Source organism: Clupea harengus, chromosome 18 (genome assembly GCF_900700415.2).
Source record: "Clupea harengus chromosome 18, Ch_v2.0.2, whole genome shotgun sequence".
NCBI lineage: Eukaryota > Metazoa > Chordata > Actinopteri > Clupeiformes > Clupeidae > Clupea > Clupea harengus.
The window spans coordinates 11,491,661-11,511,542 of NC_045169.1; the positions used below are offsets into that span (position 1 = coordinate 11,491,661).

Sequence of the window (19,882 nt, forward strand, 5' to 3'; positions counted from 1 at the left end):
CATGTTTAACAATCAATAAACAACAACGGAAGGGATAACTCCACGGAAACATTAACGCCATTAACGCAGTCTTATAAAGGCACGACGCCCTCGTTCTCGTTTCAATAATAATCAGGGTCACGTGAGTTACAGGTGTGCATCGTTTAGCGAGGCTTATTGTCTTTCAAAGCAGCTGTTTATCACCATCAATTCGGCTTCATTTTCAGTCAAAGACTGTTTGGCATCTGTCGGCAATGACCGCTTAAGAGGTTTCTTATCGTTGTTGCCTGAAATGTGTATTGGATAAGTCATTATTTATTGTAGGTTATCCGAAACGACGAGACTCTGATTTGAACTTTAATGCTAAAAGCATTCACTAAGCCTACTCTGACTATGCCCTGAATTATTGGTCTATTTTAGTCACTATACTAAAAATCTTTGCTGGCATGTGTTGCCTGTCTCTCATCTCGCGGAGGTTCGCTTTTACTATTCTGTAAAATGCTTTTTCATGTAGGAATGGAGACGCGCAGAACTTTTCTGTGACTTTGCTAAATGTGAATGGCATTTCTTTATCGATTACGGATTGTTTTTAATCTGACATTGTTACGGATTTCATTTGTGAAAGAGACTATTTACTCAGTGACCAGATTTTCAGATTTGCAAACTAACTGAATTGTTGCCCCCATGAACATGTCAGGTGACGCTCAGTATAGCTGCCCGAGTTATTTAGGCAGCGCAGTGTCTAAAAGCAATGACATTGTGAGATTTTGATGCAACTTCTGTGATCGTAATGTATTGTTAATATTGCTGAGTAAGATTATGGTGGTTATATACCTGCATATCAATCCTGCATAACATAACGCTAGTATTGTAGTTGAAATAAAGACATCTATGGCACCTTTCATCTAACTGTGAACAATTCCATTAAAATTAGTTGAAGTTGTGTCTAAAAGGCTTACAAGAGGAATCTGTGTTGATTCACACATTAATGTGCAACGATGTCCACATTACAACAAAGTATTTTTTGAGTGCATGTAACTTATACCATAGACACAGCGTGGTGAGGTAGCAACAGATCCCTACAAGGCTGGAAAAAGCAGACACGATCTCTCTCTTTCTCTCTCACTGTCCTTCACACACACGCACACACACACTTTGAGAAATGGTGAAAGATTAGAGGATGACCAAGGGAAGGTGTGAAAAGAGACTAGAAAGAGAAAATGAGTGTGTGAAAGATGGCAACTTGGAGAAAAGACATGGTGGATGAGCACGAGAAGGACTGGAATATTGTCTTCAGTGGAACATTGATCATATGATGCATTAGAGTCATTTACACAAATCTATCAGCATGTAGTAGAATTTTTTTTTTAAAACATATAGGTACAAAAAACATTCACACACAACGAAACCACAGAAACAGCCCAAACAAAAACTCGCCAAAACACACATACACAGAGGAAAAGACAGAGATACTTAATCGGACAGCAGGTCACTTGCTCCAGTGAGCTGTACGTTTTCAATGTCTCGCTGAGTGACCAGATGGATGCTGCTCCTTGTGCCTGCCTGTGAGGACTGACTGTGCCACTTTGTGAGTGTGTGTGTGTGTGTGTGTGTCTGTGTGTGTGTGTGTGTATATGAGTGTATAATATAGACCAAACGAGCCAAATCTTCCTGGTCCCCCTCCATCACACTGTTCCCCCTCCATCCCACTGTTCCTCCTCCATCACACTGTCCCTCCTCCATCACACTGTTCCTCCTCCATCACACTGTTCCTCCTCCATCCCACTGTTTCTCCTCCATCCCACTGTTTCTTCACAGGCAAAGATCAAGGAAGACAAAGCCCTTTCATGTGATGTTTTTCAGCACTCTCACTCGAGGCTAACTCAGGTCCATTCCTCAAAGGTACATCCTACGAGGGCCTTGCCACTTAAACTCCAGGTAGGTAGAAGCCTGAGTGCTGCATTGAAATTCAATCACATCTTCTCTTTGCATGTGGTCCATTCCCGAAGACGCGGGTTGTAGTGTGAGCCTCCAAGCCTATCATCACTAACACTGTGGGCATCCCTCCACCACACTGCCAATGTGTCGTGAGTCTGTGGCGGCAGCCCACGCCATTATGAGTCCCCCTACCACATGTGAAGCCCTTTTGGGTAATCTAAACAGGTACCTAGTTAGGTGTAAAGGTGTGTTCATATAAGTACATTCATTTATTCATTGATTCACTCATTCCTCCATCCATTCATGAGCCAAGACTATCAAACATGCCTTGGCCAGCTTGACTGTTCATGAAGAGAAGTACTGTGTGTTTGGTACGCCACATGTGAGCATCTATTGCTAACAAGATCACTAAATGGCTGTGTGCTGATGCGGCAGCCCCATACCGGAACAATATCTGGGACGGCTTCATGCTAGATCAGGGCCAGATCTGTTCTTACGTGAGAAGAAAGCAGGTGTTTTTTGTTAAATATGTTACACGTCATGTTTTTCATTTTTCCTTACTTACAGCAGATTTGCTAATATATAATGCAGAGCAAACTAGTTATGTGATATAGTAAAGGTAGGCTTCCACAAAAGGATACCACAAGTCAGTAATGGTATATTCAGCTCTGTGTTAAAAAGTTAAGTACATACACTGTATGTCATTTATATAGCTGTTACATTGATGCGAAGTAAAACACCAATCAGAATTGCTCCAAAAAAAATAAAAGGCCGACCATTGTGTTATATACTTGGATAAGTTTGTATCAAACATTAACACAAGACTTCAAGTTTTGATATTTCTATTATGATTGTATATGGTCCTGTGAACGAGAGAGTCCCACTACCCATCCTGGATATGCACTTGGTCCCTGCTGCTCTGGGACTAAATACCCCATGAAACACATGAAAAGCTTTCACAGCACAACATTGTAAACTGTATTGCCAAGAGACACCAGTTAACACAATGGCAAGGTTCCCTCAGCCGCAACTAGGCTGTTATTGTTTGAATGCCTTTCAGGGGGTTAGCCTACTAAGGCCAGTACTCCCTTAGTAGGGACGGACATCGGTTTACCAATTACCACGCAAATTCACTTGAGATGTACATGTCAAACAGTACAGTAGAGATTTTTGAAATGCCACAAGCAGTTCACCATTATAGTGCATCACTACCAGTTCAACCATTTTACAAATTCAGACACAACTAGATGCTTTTAAATTGTAGAGTCGTTGAAGGCCTTGTTGCATAAAGCATATAGTAAAACCACTACAGGAAATACGTTAGGAAAAAGGCTTCATAGTCATCTCCACTACCAAAACAGGATAAGGCCTCAATTTGAAAAAGGCAAGACAACATTTGATTAAAAAAAACAAATGTCCTTTATTGCAGTCAACATGTAGAGGCAAAAAGTCCAGACAGTGACTCAGGTCATTGTGTCCAGAGGAGCAGTCGAATCAGACTTCAGTCGTATGGGATACTACAGGGAGAAGAAACAAAAACATTTTTAATTGCACATTTATTGGGTGAAATCCTACGGTATGCCACTGCTCCAGGCAGAGCTGTTCCACCAAACAAACATTTGTTACTACCGGTATAGATTTGTTAGAGACCTGCCAGGCTGCATTTTTAAACATTAACGAGTGACCATGCCAAACCACAACACTCAAAGTTCCTAGACCCTTGCACTGCATCAGATTCCTTGTTAATCCATTTTTAAGAGCAAACAGTTTGAACCATCCAAGTGGTTCCTTGTATAATCAGAACTCCTTTACCAGTAGTTCCAGTTTGGGCAGCCACAGCACCCTCACTTGCATCATCTTGCGATTACACACAATCAGAAAGCGACACTGTCAAAAGGGGGGTGCAAACATTCAAAGTGTTCCATCAAAACAGACATGCACTGATGTCCTTACCGGTAGCTGCAGTGTGGTCAGATGTAGTTGGGGGATTTGGTGTTGGGGTGGTAGCCACAGCATCTTCACTTGCTCCATCTTAGGATAACCATACAAAAGTGAACATTTAACCAACACAAGACTCAACAGAACCCATAAATATCGTTAAAAGGAAACCTCACCACCAGCTTCAGTAGGGGGCAGATGTGGTCTGGTTGTGGGGATTGGGTGTTGTGGCGACAACCACATCATCACTTTGGCGGTCCACAGCATCTTCACTGGCGCCATCTTGGGATTCCACATGAGTGAGGGGGCCAGAGAGAAGCCAAGGGACACACTTACACATTTTATACAAAAACCAAACTGGCAGAAAACCACACAAAAACTAAGAAACACCCTACCAGTAACTTCAGTTTGTGCAGAAGTTGTCTGGTTGTGTGGATTAGGTGCTGGGGTAGTAGCCACAGCATCTTCACTTGCACCACCTTAGGATAAACACACAAGAGTCAACATTTAACCAACACAATCAAGACTCAACAGAACCCATAAATATCGTTAAAAGGAAACCTCACCAACAGCTTCAGTAGGGGCAGATGTGGTCTGGTTGTGGGGATTGGGTGTTGTGGTGACAACCACATCCACTTTGGCGGTCAACTGCAGAGGCCTTAAAGTTCACATCTCTCTTTGTAAAACAGAATGCTGTTCAAAGGAAGACAAAACGAGTGACTATTTCAGACAGAATTTCAAGATAAAACGCAACTAACAGAAACAAGGGGAAAACTTACCATTACAGACAAAGGCAATGAGGACACACACAACCACCTTTGCAAATGAAGCCATGTTTAACAATCAATAAACAACAACGGAAGGGATAACTCCACGGAAACATTAACGCAGTTTTATAAAGGCACGACGCCCTCGTTCTCGTTTCAATAATAATCAGGCTCACGTGAGTTACAGGTGTGCATCGTTTAGAGAGGCTTATTATCTTTCAAAGCAGCTGTTTATCACCATATTTGATTACATTTTCTTTAAAGATCCCCAATGAACTGCACCTCAGTCCAGTAGATGGCGGCAATACACGTAGCTTGTAAACCGCCATAAAACTCTACAGAAGAAGAAGAAGAAGAAGAAGAAGTTTATCACCATCAATTCGTCTTCATTTTCAGTCAAAGACTGTTTGGCATCTGTCGGCAATGACCGCTTAAGAGGTTTCTTATCGTTGTTGCCTGAAATGTGTATTGGATAAGTCATTATTTATTGTAGGTTATCCGAAACGACGAGACTCTGATTTGAACTTTAATGCTAAAAAGCATTCACTAAGCCTACTCTGACTATGTCTATGCAATGAATTATTGGTCTATTTTAGTCACTATACTAAAAATCTTTGCTGGCATGTGTTGCCTGTCTCTCATCTCGCGGAGGTTCGCTTTTACTATTCTGTAAAATGCTTTTTCATGTAGGAATGAAGACACGCGGAACTTTGCTGTGACTGCTAAATGTGAATGGCATTTCTTTATCGATTACGGATTGTTTTTAGTCTGACATTGTTACGGATTTCATTTGTGAAAGAGACTATTTACTCAGTGACCAGATTTTCAGATTTGCAAACTAACTGAATTGTTGCCCCCATGAACATGTCAGGTGACGCTCAGTATAGCTGCCCGAGTTATTTAGGCAGCGCAGTGTCTAAAAGCAATGACATTGTGAGATTTTGATGCAATTTCTGTGATCGTAATGTATCGTTAATATTGCTGAGTAAGATTATGGTGGTTATATACCTGCATATCAATCCTGCATAACATAACGCTAGTATTGTAGATGAAATAAAGACATCTATGGCACCTTTCATCTAACTGTGAACAATTCCATTCAAATTAGTTGAAGTTGTGTCTAAAAGGCTTACAAGAGAAATCTGTGTTGATTCACACATTAATGTGCAACGATGTCCACATTACAACAAAGAAAATCCAACAAAATATTTTTTAAGTGCATGTAACTTATACCATAGACACAGCGTGGTGAGGGAGCAACAGATCCCTACAAGGCTGGAAAAAGCAGACACGATCTCTCTCTTTCTCTCTCACTCTCCTTCACACACACGCTTTGAGAAATGGTGAAAGATTAGAGGATGACCAAGGGAAGGTGTGAAAAGAGACTAGAAAGAGTACATGGGTTTGTGAAAGATGGCAACTTGGAGAAAAGACATGGTGGATGAGCACGAGAAGGACTGGAATATTGATCATATGATGCATTAGAGTCATTTACACAAATCTATCAGCATGTAATAGAAAAAGAAATTTAAACATATAGGTACAAAAAACATTCACACACAACGAAACCACAGAAACAGCCCAAACAAAAACTCGCCAAAACACACATACACAGAGCAAAAGACAGAGATACTTAAAGCCCCCTGAAGCCCCCTGAGGTAAATCGAATACAGTGAAGGTGCACTCTCTGTTGCTGCCACAGTGGAACACACATGATAAAGTGCCCCGCACGAAATTGTGATAGTGCCTCATAGAGTTACTCTTAACACGGTGCAACAATATGCAATGCCATGAGTTGTCATTGTAACAGATGTAGTGGAAGGTTCTGTATGGGTGCCCCTTTAGTCCAAAAAATGAAGGGTGTCCGCCTTAGAGTCTAATATACTGAAGTGCAAATTTCATTTAAAAAAACATGATGAAGAGCCTTCGGCAGTGCTCTATTATGATGCCATGGTGCAACCAAAAGTACGCTTTCAGGTGAAGTACGCTTTCAGGTAAATCTTGTGCGGTAAAACAATTATTTGAGTATACTACACTACCTGAGTATTCCCCAAATGCCTGTATAACATTTGAACTTGCTGTAACTAGTACTTGGGGTAACTGGAACCCAGTTGAGAAACCGCTGTGGAGAGAAAGTTCAGAAAAAGTTTCACAAAAGCTAATCGAAACTTCAGCGAGTCATGTATTATCACAACATTAAAAAGGTCAAACCAGGGTAACTCACTACACTACTGCAATTAACTCCTATGCCTGTCCTGTTCCCAATACTTCATTATTGGATCTAGGCACTGCTTGTCTCCAGCGCTTAATGGTCTTGCTGAAGACTCAGACTGTTTCATTGGTCCCCACCGCACCTTGGTATACATCTGAACTCCGCCAGATGAAGTCCATGGGTCATCGTCTGGAGGGGTTGTCAGCAAAGAAAATTATGACAATCCATCAACAATGCTCCCTGAATACTCTGGGCTCACCATCAAATAATGCATTTTATCAATTCAACCTCCCAACAGAAAGTCACATCTTGGATCTCATCACTAAGTGTAATTCCTCCACCTGTTAGCTGGATCCTTTTCCAACAAGCAGTAAGGCGTGCCTACCCTTTATTGCCCATCTGGTAACCTCAATAATTAACCCTTACCACTGGTGCTGTACCCTATTCATTACAAATTGCCATCGTCAGAGCAACACTGATAAAGCCTGGACTGGATCCTGATGACTTCATTAAGTCTCTCCAACCTGCTATTCATATCAAAGGCCTGGATTCGATCCTGATGACTTCAATAAATCTCTCCAACCTGCTATTCATATCAAAGGTCCTTGGGAAGTGGCATCTCAGCTCCATAATCACCTGAAAAACAATAATCTTGTCGAGGCATTCCAATCTGGAATCTGCACTACCAGAGCAGGGGCGTCCCTCTCTACCTTTAAGAAGCTTTTGAAGACCCAACTCTTCAGAGAGCACTTCCTGTCCTAAGTGGCACTTCGACTAGTGCGTAACTTGCAATTACAGCAGTTACATTTCTGCACTTGTTTTTCTTTTTTTTTCATTTTGTTATATTTCTTATGTAAAGTAGTATTTATTGTTACACCAGGTTCTATTGCTCGTAGCTTGACTATTCTCTCCCTTGTACGTTGCTTTGGACAAAAGCATCTGCTAAATGACTAAATGTAAATCTGGAATTTGCCCTAAACACAGCACAGAAACTGCCTTGGTCAAGATAACCCATGACCTCCTTTGCGCTGGTGATGCCGTACTACTTTCTATTCTCATCCTCCTCGACCTCAGTGCCACCTTTGATACTACATCCAATCAGCTCCTCATGGATCGTCAAACTAGCTTTGAAGTTGGTGGCACTGTTTATTAGTGGTCACAGACACAATTTGCACAAATACAGAATTTACAGAAAGAAAAATAAAAGAACCGTCTGGCTGCTACCGTTGCCGCGGAAACCTGAAGGGCAGAGGTGGGAGCAGGAACAGCAAGAAAATAGCTTAGTCTGCACAGAATTTAAGTTTGGGAAGAGGTGGTGTGATTTGACGTACCTTGTAGCATGTAGTCACGAAAAGAGCAGTTTTAATGAGTATGAAATTTGAAGTTCCAAAGACTGTGACTCATCCTTCCTACCAGGGACAAAAATGATAAAATATGCCCTTTTAACAAGACCCTCTCCTGATGCAAAGATTATTCGTGGTACCACTGGGACTGTGTTTCAGTTTAGCAACCTCAACAGCAGAACACTAGGGTGCTGAACACTCATTTCCCTATTCACACAGATTCTCCTTCGGTGGAAACTGCTTCCCACATCGAGATGAGTCAAAAGCAAAATCATCCAGGGAGGGACGTGCTCCTGTAGTTTAACAGTAGCTACAACAGTAGCTAGGTCAGCCAATTCCTCAGGGACACACAAACTGGTGAAATAAAAACCCCACTTGAGCTGTAAGTCATTTAGGGTAAAACCAGCTATAAACAAATGGAAACAAACACATTCCTGTAGTATATGTTCAATGCTCGATAGACATGTCTGTCTCCTTCTTAGTCTGTGCATAGGAATTTTGACAGGATGCATCTGGCGAGTTACGTGTTGGATTCAGATGAAGCTACACTCTCTACTGAAGATCCGGGCCTGTATTCACAAAGCACAAAGCATAGGCTAAAAGTAGACTTGCTTCTAAAAAGAATGATGGGTCAGTCCTAACTTTGGGACACATGATGAAACCAAGAATAAGAGTAATTCTCAGTCCCTTAGCAAGTAACACCTAAGACACTGGCCCAATCCCAATTCTTCACTGGCTCCCTCAGTGAGCACCTGGTAAGGGATTGCAAGAGGCTGCTCGGGCTCGAAATGGCATAAATAGGAATGGGACAGCACTTTGCGGCGTATCACGTTACCGTTTTGTTTTTTTAGCGCTTCCGGGCTTCCCCTGTTAACCCCATGGCTGCGGTCCAATAATCTTTTTTGCTTAGGAAGGTTCCTAACTGAGTGGAATGACCTGGAAGTGTCTAAGTGGCAGCCATGATGAGAGCTGTTTGAATCCTCTAAATACAAAGGAAAGGTGCTTCAGTGCTTCCTTTCCTGTCTCCTTCAGTATAGGGTACACTGGACCATCCCTTCCTGTCTCCTTCAGTATAGGGTACACTGGACCATCCTTTCCTGTCTCCTTCAGCATAGGGTACACTGGACCATCCTTTACGAGAGGAAAGGAGACAATGCCACCCCACAATAGCATGTAGCCTAGTGTAAGTGCAGCCGGATTCTCACAGCACTTCTCTTCTTCTTCACATCCTTGACCTCATGACTTTTTCCATCGAGGTAAAAAAGAAAAAAGTGGTCTGCGGACTTACGGAAAGTGTGCATGAAGAGCTCGAAATGTCTGCTTTAGAGAGCACTCATGCACTGGATGATTTAACAGTGGGCCAGCCCTGAGTCCTCGTGGATTTAGCGGGAACGCTCTTCAAAGTCCATGAGACTTGACATTGGGACTGGGCCTTTCTCCTAGATTAGGAGTTCTTTCCTTTCCCTAGTAAAGGTTGGTCTCAGCAGCTTTGTGAATATGATTTAGGAGAAAACGTTCAGTTAGAAACCTTTAGTGCGATTCTTAAAAGTACTCTTGGTGATGAGATAAAAGGCTTTTTGAGCCCGGCCACAGATCTGCAGAGGTGGGTTTGGCCATGACGGGTATTAAGGGTTACACAGCAGGCCTGCAGCCATTACTGGACTTGAGGACAAACAACCAATTAACAGTGGCAACAACTGGAGGCTTGTCCTGCCTACGGGCCCCAGGCACTAGACTGTACCCTTAGAACAGAGTAACAGGGACATAAGGGATAAGTTATATTATGCACAAGGCGCCTGGATCATCCTTTATACATCCAGAATGAACTCAAAAACGTAAAATTATTTTCAGAGTCATTGGCCTAGAGTGTGCCGTGAACACAAATAAGGGTTTTGACTAAACTGGAACTGAAAGGACAAGAATTACAGACATGTTTCAGGACATTGCCAGATTTAAAGATTTCAGCACTACATATGAGGATTTATTAGGGTGTTGGTTATTTTGGCAATAATTAGCAGTTCCACATCAACCAATCAATATGAAATACATCATAGTACATAGTACATTGTGGTACATAGTACATCATATCAATAAATAAAACGGAATTTAATTGAATCATACAACTGTGGCACCAAACAACCGCCGTGCTGTAGATATTCACAGTTATACACACACAATATTCTGGTATATTCTTTAGGCTTTTTTGCCTTAGACAAAGTGATCCTTGAGGAAAGTAAAGACTGGAAGTTTTTCTGCTGTACTTTGTTATTATACTGTCAACATTTGAAACGTTTTTGTATCTGAAAGGAACCCATTCATTCATTTCTAGAGAAAATGTCTCACAGATTATAATCATTATTCTACATTTTCAGTAAAAACACGTCACTGTAAGACAGTAATGACTTATTAAAAACACTAAAAAAAATTGAATATAATAATATCAACATATAACTGCTTATCTGGAAGCATAAAAACAACATATGAGTTAACTGAGTCCAACATTAGAGCTATTCACTGAGCCACCAAAAGCTCAAAACAATGCAGTAGCAATGTGTGTCCACAAGGTGGCAGCAGTCTCTTCAATCTCTCCTCAGTTCTGGCAAGGCCACTTGCATTAGTGTTGGATCCAGGAGACAACACTGGTGAGAAAATGTAGAGGACCTCTCAGAGTGGCCATTTTGGGCGTTACAGGGTGTGAGTCAAACTGAAAACATACGTGCATAGAATAGAAAAAGAAAAACTTTGTGATTGAACAAAAAATGTAAAAAAAAAACAATCACACAGTAGGGGAGCTTATCCACACAGCACGATCCACAACGCAAAGATAGCAGCACCTTAAAGCTTGAGGGAAATGTCGACCCTATGTCTCATGCACACAGAACGCATCACATTCATTCATTGGTGACTAGAAAAATCTTCAATATCTAGTTAAACACCTTGGGCCTTCTCTCTTAGCACACAGTACCTCAACTATTCTCTTTTGACGGCCAATCTAACTGTGCCACACTGAAATAAATCAGATCCTTAAAGCTCCACTCTCCTTAAAGCTGACCAAAAGAAAGTAAAACAAATAATTGCGGGTAAATAACGTGTAATGGGGAAAAAAAAAGAAAAGAAAAAAAAGGCATGCTTATGTCCACTTTAAGAAGAGATAAACTCAGAGAAGGGTGGTGTTTCACTCCAAATACACAACCTAGGATCAGCCCCATGCTCAGGGAGCACACCCCTTCAACCTCTCTAACCTGAACAACACAAAACTGTCCCAAGGTCAGAGTAGAGGTTTGACCCACCCTGGGCATCAATCTACCTTCAGAACTCGCCGGCTGCCTGCTCGTCCTTGCCAGTCTTATCGTCCTGATTGAGGGCGGGGGGGCTGCTGCTGCCGTCCCTGAGACCGTGCCCGCTCTGCCACAGCATGTCGCCAGTCGGGGGTGCGTCGTGACCCCCCGAGAGGGCACCGAGGTGCCCGGGCGTGCAGCGGTGGCTTTTGTAGGTGCCCAGGTGGCGGAAGCTGCGGCCACACTGCTGGCAGCAGTAAGGGGTGGCACCGCTGTGGATGCGCTGATGCGTGTAGAGGTTGCCCAGCTCCTTAAAGCGTCGCCCGCACTGTGGGCAGGCGTAGGGGCTCTCGCCCGTGTGGACCTGCGGGGCAAGAGAAAAGTTGGTTTCATCACGGTATCCCACATGACAACAAATAATAATAAAAAAAAAAGTTGATCATGTCTATAGCTCAGTCACTATATAGCCATGTGATCCCAAAACGGCATCCTAGAACATTTGTTCTTATACTGCTTTTGTTGTACTTCCGCATAGTTTGTTTCATCATGTTGTCCCACATGACATTCACCAAGGGATGTTAATAACTGTAAATCACAAAATTACTCTCTAAGTGTGAGTTAGCAAAGTCTGTGGTGATGTGGCTATGTAAATGTGATCTCTCCATTTTCAGGTTATTTATTGCGTTATTAACGACGCATCGAAATTGTTGAGGACTTTTGGTGACGAGTCAGACATGATAATAGAAAACAATTGGGTCTTGAACTTGTCTAATATTTTTCCCAAAGATCCCAAAAATGTGTTAATGAAGGCCTTAACCCTGTAGCGCACAGAGATATCCCAAAACCAGACGCCTGTGGTTAACAGCTGGGAACTGAACAACACTGTAGCCCTGGGTAACCATTAACCTAAGGTCACCACTCCTGTGAAAAGTCCGTACAACTGAATGTTTCACATTCACATTCATTTCAAATGCTTTAATGCGTTACAATCACAGGTATTCATTAACAATGGACAAAGGGGAGAAAAAGCAATAATTTTCTCAAATCAAAACAATTTGAAGGCCGTTACTGCCTTTACGGCTCAGTCAACATATACAGACGTGGACAAAATTGTTGGTACCCTTCCGTTAAAGGAAGAAAAAGCCACAATGGTCACTGAAATAACTTGAAACTGACAAAAGATATAATAAATAAATAAATACTGAAAATGAACTAATGAAAATCAGACATTGCTTTTGAATTGTGGTTCAACAGAATAATTAAAAAACGAATTAAACTGGCCTGGACAAAAATGATGGTACACCTAGAAAAGATTTAAAATAATTTGACCATAGAGACATGTTAAACTAAGGTGTGTCCTCTAATTTGCATTACAGGCTTCTTCAAACTTGTAATCAGTCAGTCTGCCTATTTAAAGGGTGAAAAGTAGTCACTGTGGTGTTTGGCATCATGGAGTGTACCACACTGAACATGGACCACAGAAAGCTAAGGACAGAGTTGTCTCAGGAGATTAGAAAGAAAATTATAGACAAGCATGTTAATGGTAAAGGCTATAAGACCATCTCCAAGCAGCTTGATATTCCTGTGACAACAGTTGCACATATTATTCAGAAGTTTAAGGTCCAGGGGACTGTAGCCAACCTCCCTGGACGTGGCTGCAAGAGGAAAATTGATGACAAATTGAAGAGACGGATAATACAAATGGTAACCAAAGTGCCCAGAACAACTTCCAAAGAGATTAGAGGTGAACTCCAAGGTCAAGGTACATCAGTGCCAGATCGCACCATCAGTCGCTGTTTGAGCCAAAGTCGACCGAGGAGGACACCACTGTTGAAAGCAAATCATATAAAAGCGAAACTGGAATTTGCCAAAATGCATATTGACAAGCCACAGGGCTTCTGGGAGAATGTCCTTTGGACAGACGAGACAAAACTGGAGCTTGTCAGTTTCAAGTTATTTCAGTGACAATTGTGGGTTTTTCCTTCTTTAAATGAAGGGTACCAACAATTTTGTCCACGTCTGTAGCTGTATGATCCCTGAATTACATTATTTTCATGTCTTCATCCCAAAACACTTCTAATGCTTTTTTTATACCATTATCTGGAATACTGACAACTACTGATTTAAAACCATTTTCTGTTACCATAGTATCTAGTGAAGGATACTGTTGTTATCATACATGCAATGCAAATATGATTTCCCTGTGTTTTATTTTCATATATGATAGCAGAGTGAGCTGACAATCCTTAGTACGTTAACCTCAAAGTGGGATTACATACCCGTAGGTGTCTTTTAAGGCCGGACAGCACTGGGAAGCCTTTCCCACACTGGGGGCAGGGAAAGGGGCTCTGGGCTCCGCTGTGGCCCAGCCGGTGGCTCTTGAGTCGGGCAGCGTGCCGGAAGCGCTCCCCACACTCTGGGCAGACGAAGGGCTTCTCTCCCGTGTGGATGCGCAGGTGCTGCCGCAGGTTGCCCAGGTAGTTGAAATGACGGCCGCAGTCGCCACATTCGAAGCCTCCGTCCACTTTCCGCTCACGGGGCCCCCCCGGGCGGAGCCCAGCCCCAACCCCAACAACACCCTCAACGTGACCTGATGACCCCTGCCGCATAGGGTCGCTACTGTTGCTGCCGCCCTCGGCCCGGGAAGAGGAGCCGCCAGAGTTGAGGTGCAGTGTTTGGGCCGTTTCGTTGTGGTGCATCAGTTTTAAGTGCTCCTCTAGAAACAATGCATCAGGACACAGGGTTCCACAGAAAGAACATATGTAGGACTGAGATGCGAACTGCTGACCTGAGTGTGAGAAGGAGAGAGAGAGAGAGAGAGAGAGAGGAAGGGGGAGAGAGACAGTTAAATTACCAAATAGTTTATGCTGTGTGAGTACAACCTCTGAACCAACTCATGCCCTTTTGTCACATCTCCCAATTGAATTAACAGCTAATGCTTGCACAGTATTTTCATAACTAACTCATTCTTTCTAACTCATTCTTGCACCATGTAAAACTGTACTATGTGAAACACTATGTGAAACAAGTCAGCTTTTGCCAACCAATGACAATAATACAACAGTGCTGGTCAACTAGGGCCACATGCAGACTACTGCTGTGTAAATAATCAACCTGAGTACAAATGGCATCAAGGCATGACAGAGTGACTGACTGACTTTGTCTGGAATTATTTAACCCTAGACAGCTACCAATTATCCACTTTTTTTAATGATTAATTTGTTCTGTTTAACCATCAGGTATTTATGTATGTCATTGTGCGTTTTCTTGATTGTTTCCTACAGGCCTGCAACGTAACTTAGCATGAGTCTAAACAAAGACGGTGACTGGTTAATTTCAAATAATTCAGCATACATCCCCAGCCAAATTATGATTTCTTAGGCTGGTTTCGTTGTTTCAACAGTGGACTGAAGGAACAAACGTCAAATTCGGCACCCACTCACTTGGGTTCATTTGGTCGCCCAGTGGACTTCCTCCCTCTGTGGATGAGCCTTTTGCGTCAGGCGCAAACTCAGGTGTGTGCGCGTGTGAGGTGTCATTGGCCGCATCATCGTGCTCTTCCTTTAACTCCTCTGTTGGGGAGTCGCCATCATACTTACCATCACCGAAACCTGATGAAAACAACAACACTTGGGTAAGTTACGCAATGAAATTTGAGAAGAACTTCTGTCCGTTTTGACAGAGCGTGACTCAAGAGACTATCTATGACAGCAATATGATTCGTCACGTATGCAATCACCGTGAATCAGAATGTCTCATGACATGAAGTGTTTGGTGGAGGGATGCGGCATCTAGGCCTAATCCCCAACATCATCATATACTCACCATAACCACTAACCATATACTCCATATCATATCATGTTACCTTGTCAACATTCTTTCCAAAACAATTGATTGTATTAGACAGGTGATTTAGAAATAAAAAAAACATTACTTTTGATGTCCGCCGGGTAGTCTTCTCCTGTTATCCATTCGTATTCGTAAATCCGTTTACTGCCCGAAGGCAACATGTTGAAGATGTCCTCAGATGCCGAATCCGTCTCCCCATCTCCAGGGCCTCCACTGCTTATTCCGCTGTCCGTCCATGGATGAAGCGAAACCTGCTGGGAGTCGTGACGAACCTCCCTATCGCAACCGGACGTGGGCGCATTGTTCTGATCAATGTCGGTTTCGGCACCGTTCCTCGAATTTTTATCCTTCATTAGGTAGTCACATATCGCATTAATATTTTCCTTTTTGACTCCCGTGACAACCGGCTTGGCTTTCTTTGGGTCGTTGATACATTTGGTGCCCGAACTGTAGTCCGATTTCCTGGTAATGTTAGTCGCAACAGACTCTGTTGTTATGGAACTGGGAAAAGCATCTCTCCCATCTATCTCTACGTTCTCAAGTCTTTCTTTCAGCATCTCAATCTCGTCTGTTTTCTCTCGAAGTTCCATTTTGAGAACCCGGATCCTAACACTCACCATTTTTCGGATTTCCGACAATGCCGTCTCAAGAACCACTGTGATGTTTCTGCCAAGATGCTCCGTGATCTCGCTCACCGAGCACAGCAACTCTTCGTCGGCCTCATAATCGGAGAAATCCTCCTCGACTCGAGGGGCAGATCCTGTCATATCCATGAAAGTGTTGTGCGAAGTGGAAGAAGAACTTGATTCGGTGAATCCGTGGCTTCTTTTGCGATTCATGTCACGAAGGACACACGATCCGGGCTAGCAAGCTAGCTACTGTTTTGGATACTTGTGATGACAGACGAATGACTTGCTCGAGTACCATAAAGTTTGTGTGTAGGATCTTTCACAAAACTGTTTCCTTTTAGTTGTAGCGCCCTCTACCATAACTTCCAAGAAGTATCCTAATTTGCGTCCACACGAGGACAATATAATTTGTGATATATTTCCTTTAGGCTTATCGTGGCCTTCTCAACAAATGACTATGAAAATGAAAGAAACTGACAACATGTGAGACGTCTGTAGAAAATGATTTGTTATAGGCTTATTTCAGAAAAATAAAACAAACAAACAAAAAAACACGTACAGAGCTGGGGAAAAAGTAGCCTAGTTAAACTTCCTATGTGTATCCACAAGGTGGAGGTATTATTTTAAGAATAAATATATTGTAATCGTTGGAAAAATTGTATAGGCCTACATTCTTTGCAACTTACAGAAAATAGGAGTTGGACTTGCCGTTATTATCCCTCAATAGTATAGGACATGGACATATAAGTACCAGCAGATAACGCTTATACCCTGGCCTTTTTGTTAATTGTATGAATACTCAGCTGTGTTCCTACTTTGGACTTGGCAATTCTGTGCAGCTACAAACATCAAAAAGGCATAAAAAGACTTTATGCAAATGTGTCTGATCATATGGGAATATCATTATTCATTTGGTTCAATGTCAACCGTTCATATTTGACCATTCAATACAATCTAAGGTATCCTATGAATGTAAGTAAAACAAACAAAAAAACTGTTTGATTGACAAAGCTTTGCCCGTCAGTTGACATAATTATCTAGCTCAATCTAGAACCAGTAGCTGTTCCTATGGCAACATATAAACCAGTTTCCATCCATTGAAGGCCTGCCGTGGGTCTGTCCATAAAGGGGGAGTCATGTATAGGTCACTGAATATGTCAGGTGATCGGGGGGCACGGGACAGATTGCCATCTGTCCTTCCATACCAATCTGAAATAGCCACAGAGGTGAGGTAAGGTCCGGGCCTAGTCCATAAAACATGGGCTGTCCAGGAAAGAAGCCTGCCTCAAGTATGAACAATATGCTAGAAGCCCCATTCAGAGGACCAACTTAAACATATGCATTCATTTTGGGACTAGTTTAATTAGCTCATTAATTCAACGTCTTGTTAAGTTCAGTTTTGTTGATGAAAAGCCTTATTAATGTCTTGAGCTATAACTGCAATTCATCAGTATCACCCTCTCATTAAACTCTAATTCATTTGTTCACTTAATAATGCATTCATTTTCTTGCTAACATTGCTGATTTGGTCTTTTGTCTTCAGTGTTTCTGTCGTTCACCTCTGAATATGGTGTTATGCAAGCAAATATTACTATTTTGGTTCCATATTGCACTCAGTGGGCCCCTAATATAATTGGCGGGCAACAGGTAAAGTCCGTTGCGCATGAACTAAAGCTATCGCGTGGCGTGTGGTGTGTGGGGGCATTGCGCTGATCTATCGATGTTTCCACTTAGGATCTTTCTCGTGGTATTAAACTTGCAAAACTAATTTGGCAAGATATTAAATCAGCATTAGTTCACGCACGGTGGACATGCTTGTTGCCAGTTGCCTGTCAATGAAATTAGGGGCCAAGTGTGTTTCTCTTTTTTGTCTTTTTCTTTTCTTTTTTTACTATTGACAGACAGACCTATACAATTCAAACACAATCTGGCAAATCACAGACATGACATTGACAGGAAGGCTCTGGGAGGGATGTGTGTATGCACTGTGAAACCCGGTCATGCAAACACCCTCTGAGTCACACCCCGATTATGCTGGGGCACAGTTACCACTGCACTCTGAGAACATAAAACGATACCATCACTGCGCTGTCTAATGCACTGCACGTTAAGAACATATACAACACGTTTTTTCCCCTGTTGGGAACTACATTTATGAAGCGTCTAATCAAGTGGTGAGAAAGGGATGCACAAGATCATGCAAATTGGCGTGTATACACTACAGATTAAACAATAGTTTAGAGAAACAGAAAAAAAAATGTTACTCCAAAAAAAATGTCATGCATGCATGCAAAAAGAAACAGGCACCATGCATGCAAAAAGAGACAGGCACCATGGATGCAAAGAGAAACAGGCACCATGGATGCCCGCAGTGACCCTGAGTTTCTTTTAATCATCGCATGGCCTCCTAGTCATTTTCCTAATCTTCTGTTACACAAATCTTCTCCTCTCAGCACAGTAACCCAATTCAAACTCAGCAGGAGATATTCAGCGTTGGCCCAATAACCAGGAAGTGCTTTAATATTTCATACAGCTGTGGGCCAGTGAGCCCCCTGCGATTAGAGCCCTTGAACACTTCCATTGCTTAGATGCCATCATGTGAAACTTACTGCTAGTCCTAATGCTTCACAAACTCATCCCTTTACAATACACCATTATGTGTTACCAAGTTAAATGGATAGTCAGCACTGCTCAAGCCAGACCTTAAGGCTGGAAGTAGAGGTTAGTGCTGCATATGTGTGTGTGTGTAGTGTGTGTGTCTGTGTGTCTGTGTGTCTGTGTGTGTGTGCGCGTGTGCGTGTGTGCGTGTGTGTGTGTGTGTGTGTGTGTGTGTCTGTGTCTGTGTGTGAAGGGTGGGGTACACTAGATGGACACTGTACTTTTTCCCTGTGAAATTGTGTGAATCAGTGGACATGAAAGATTAGCTTCCATAAATATATAAAAAAAACAGAGATTGGTTAGATTGGGTTAGGGTCTAACCCCCAAATACTGGTACGTTAACCAACTGCCTATATTGTCTACACCAAGCTTGTCCTACAAAAGAAAGAGGATATCTTACAGACATGGCAGTGGGAATTTCAAGGGGATTTTGTTCTGAATAATAACACTGACCTAACTCATCAAAGCCCAAATATCCCATTAGAGACATTCGCATCTTCCGAAGAATGGCTGGTGGTGCTCTATCGAGGAGACACATTCAGCAGGAGGACACAGTTGTTATGAATGGTCTCTGATTTGGACACGAGAGTGAAGGTGACATGTCTGTGAGTGACAGGTTAGCCTGCTCCTGTGACAGACACAAGGGCATTCTTCCATTTGCTGCCTGTGGAACAATACAAAACACACACACACACACACACACACACACACACACACACACACACACACACAGTGCAACAAACAAAACAGCAAGCAATGAGCATAGTCTGTTGTGCAAGAACTAAAGCTATGGTGTGGCGTATGGGAGCATTGTGCTGGCCCTTCCATGTTTGAGTTTAGGATTTTGCTCATGGTACTGAATTGGCTAAATGACTTTTCCGAATAAATTACCTTTAGTTCATGCTCTTTGCCCGTTGCTCGTTGCTTTGCCACAAATTACACACACAGTTACTGGCACTAACAGTCTCTCTTGCTCTGACTGACACACATACAGGAAGTGGACATACATATGATCGCTGGCACAAGCTGAAAACATACCATTGTTGTCCTTGCCAACATGCAATCCTTCGCCGGGCACCTGCTGGAAACTCTACTGTGCCACAGCACACTGATTTCAAACTCCGATACTGCCTTGGATAGTACTAGCTATGATGGGATGACAAACATTACAGTTTGTAATTTTGTTTTGTTTTTGTATAACAGTTGTATTTGTATAACAGTGTATTGTCCATTGTGTTTTTTTAATGCTTCCCCCTCCCGCTGGCTATACCCTGTAAATGACTTTTATTTA

General features: G+C 42.4%; 1 protein-coding gene across 3 annotated transcripts; it reads right to left on the reverse strand.

Moving 5' to 3' along the window:
* Positions 1 to 10,110: 10,110 nt before the first annotated feature.
* znf16l (zinc finger protein 16 like) lies at positions 10,111 to 16,605 on the reverse strand. Of its 3 annotated transcripts, none has more exons than XM_031585175.2 (5): positions 15,390 to 16,605; positions 14,899 to 15,066; positions 13,735 to 14,243; positions 11,485 to 11,819; positions 10,111 to 10,881 (listed from the first exon to the last, which is right to left on the reverse strand). In XM_031585175.2, the coding sequence occupies exons 1-4, from the start codon at positions 16,141 to 16,143 to the stop codon at positions 11,487 to 11,489; spliced, it is 1,764 nt and encodes a 587-aa protein (XP_031441035.1). In that variant the 5' UTR covers positions 16,144 to 16,605; the 3' UTR covers positions 10,111 to 10,881; positions 11,485 to 11,486. The 3 variants fall into 3 exon arrangements, with proteins under 3 accessions (XP_031441035.1, XP_031441034.1, XP_012690978.1); XM_031585174.2 differs by having other exon boundaries at positions 11,468 to 11,819; XM_012835524.3 differs by having other exon boundaries at positions 10,111 to 11,819; positions 15,390 to 16,604.
* Positions 16,606 to 19,882: the final 3,277 nt, after the last annotated feature.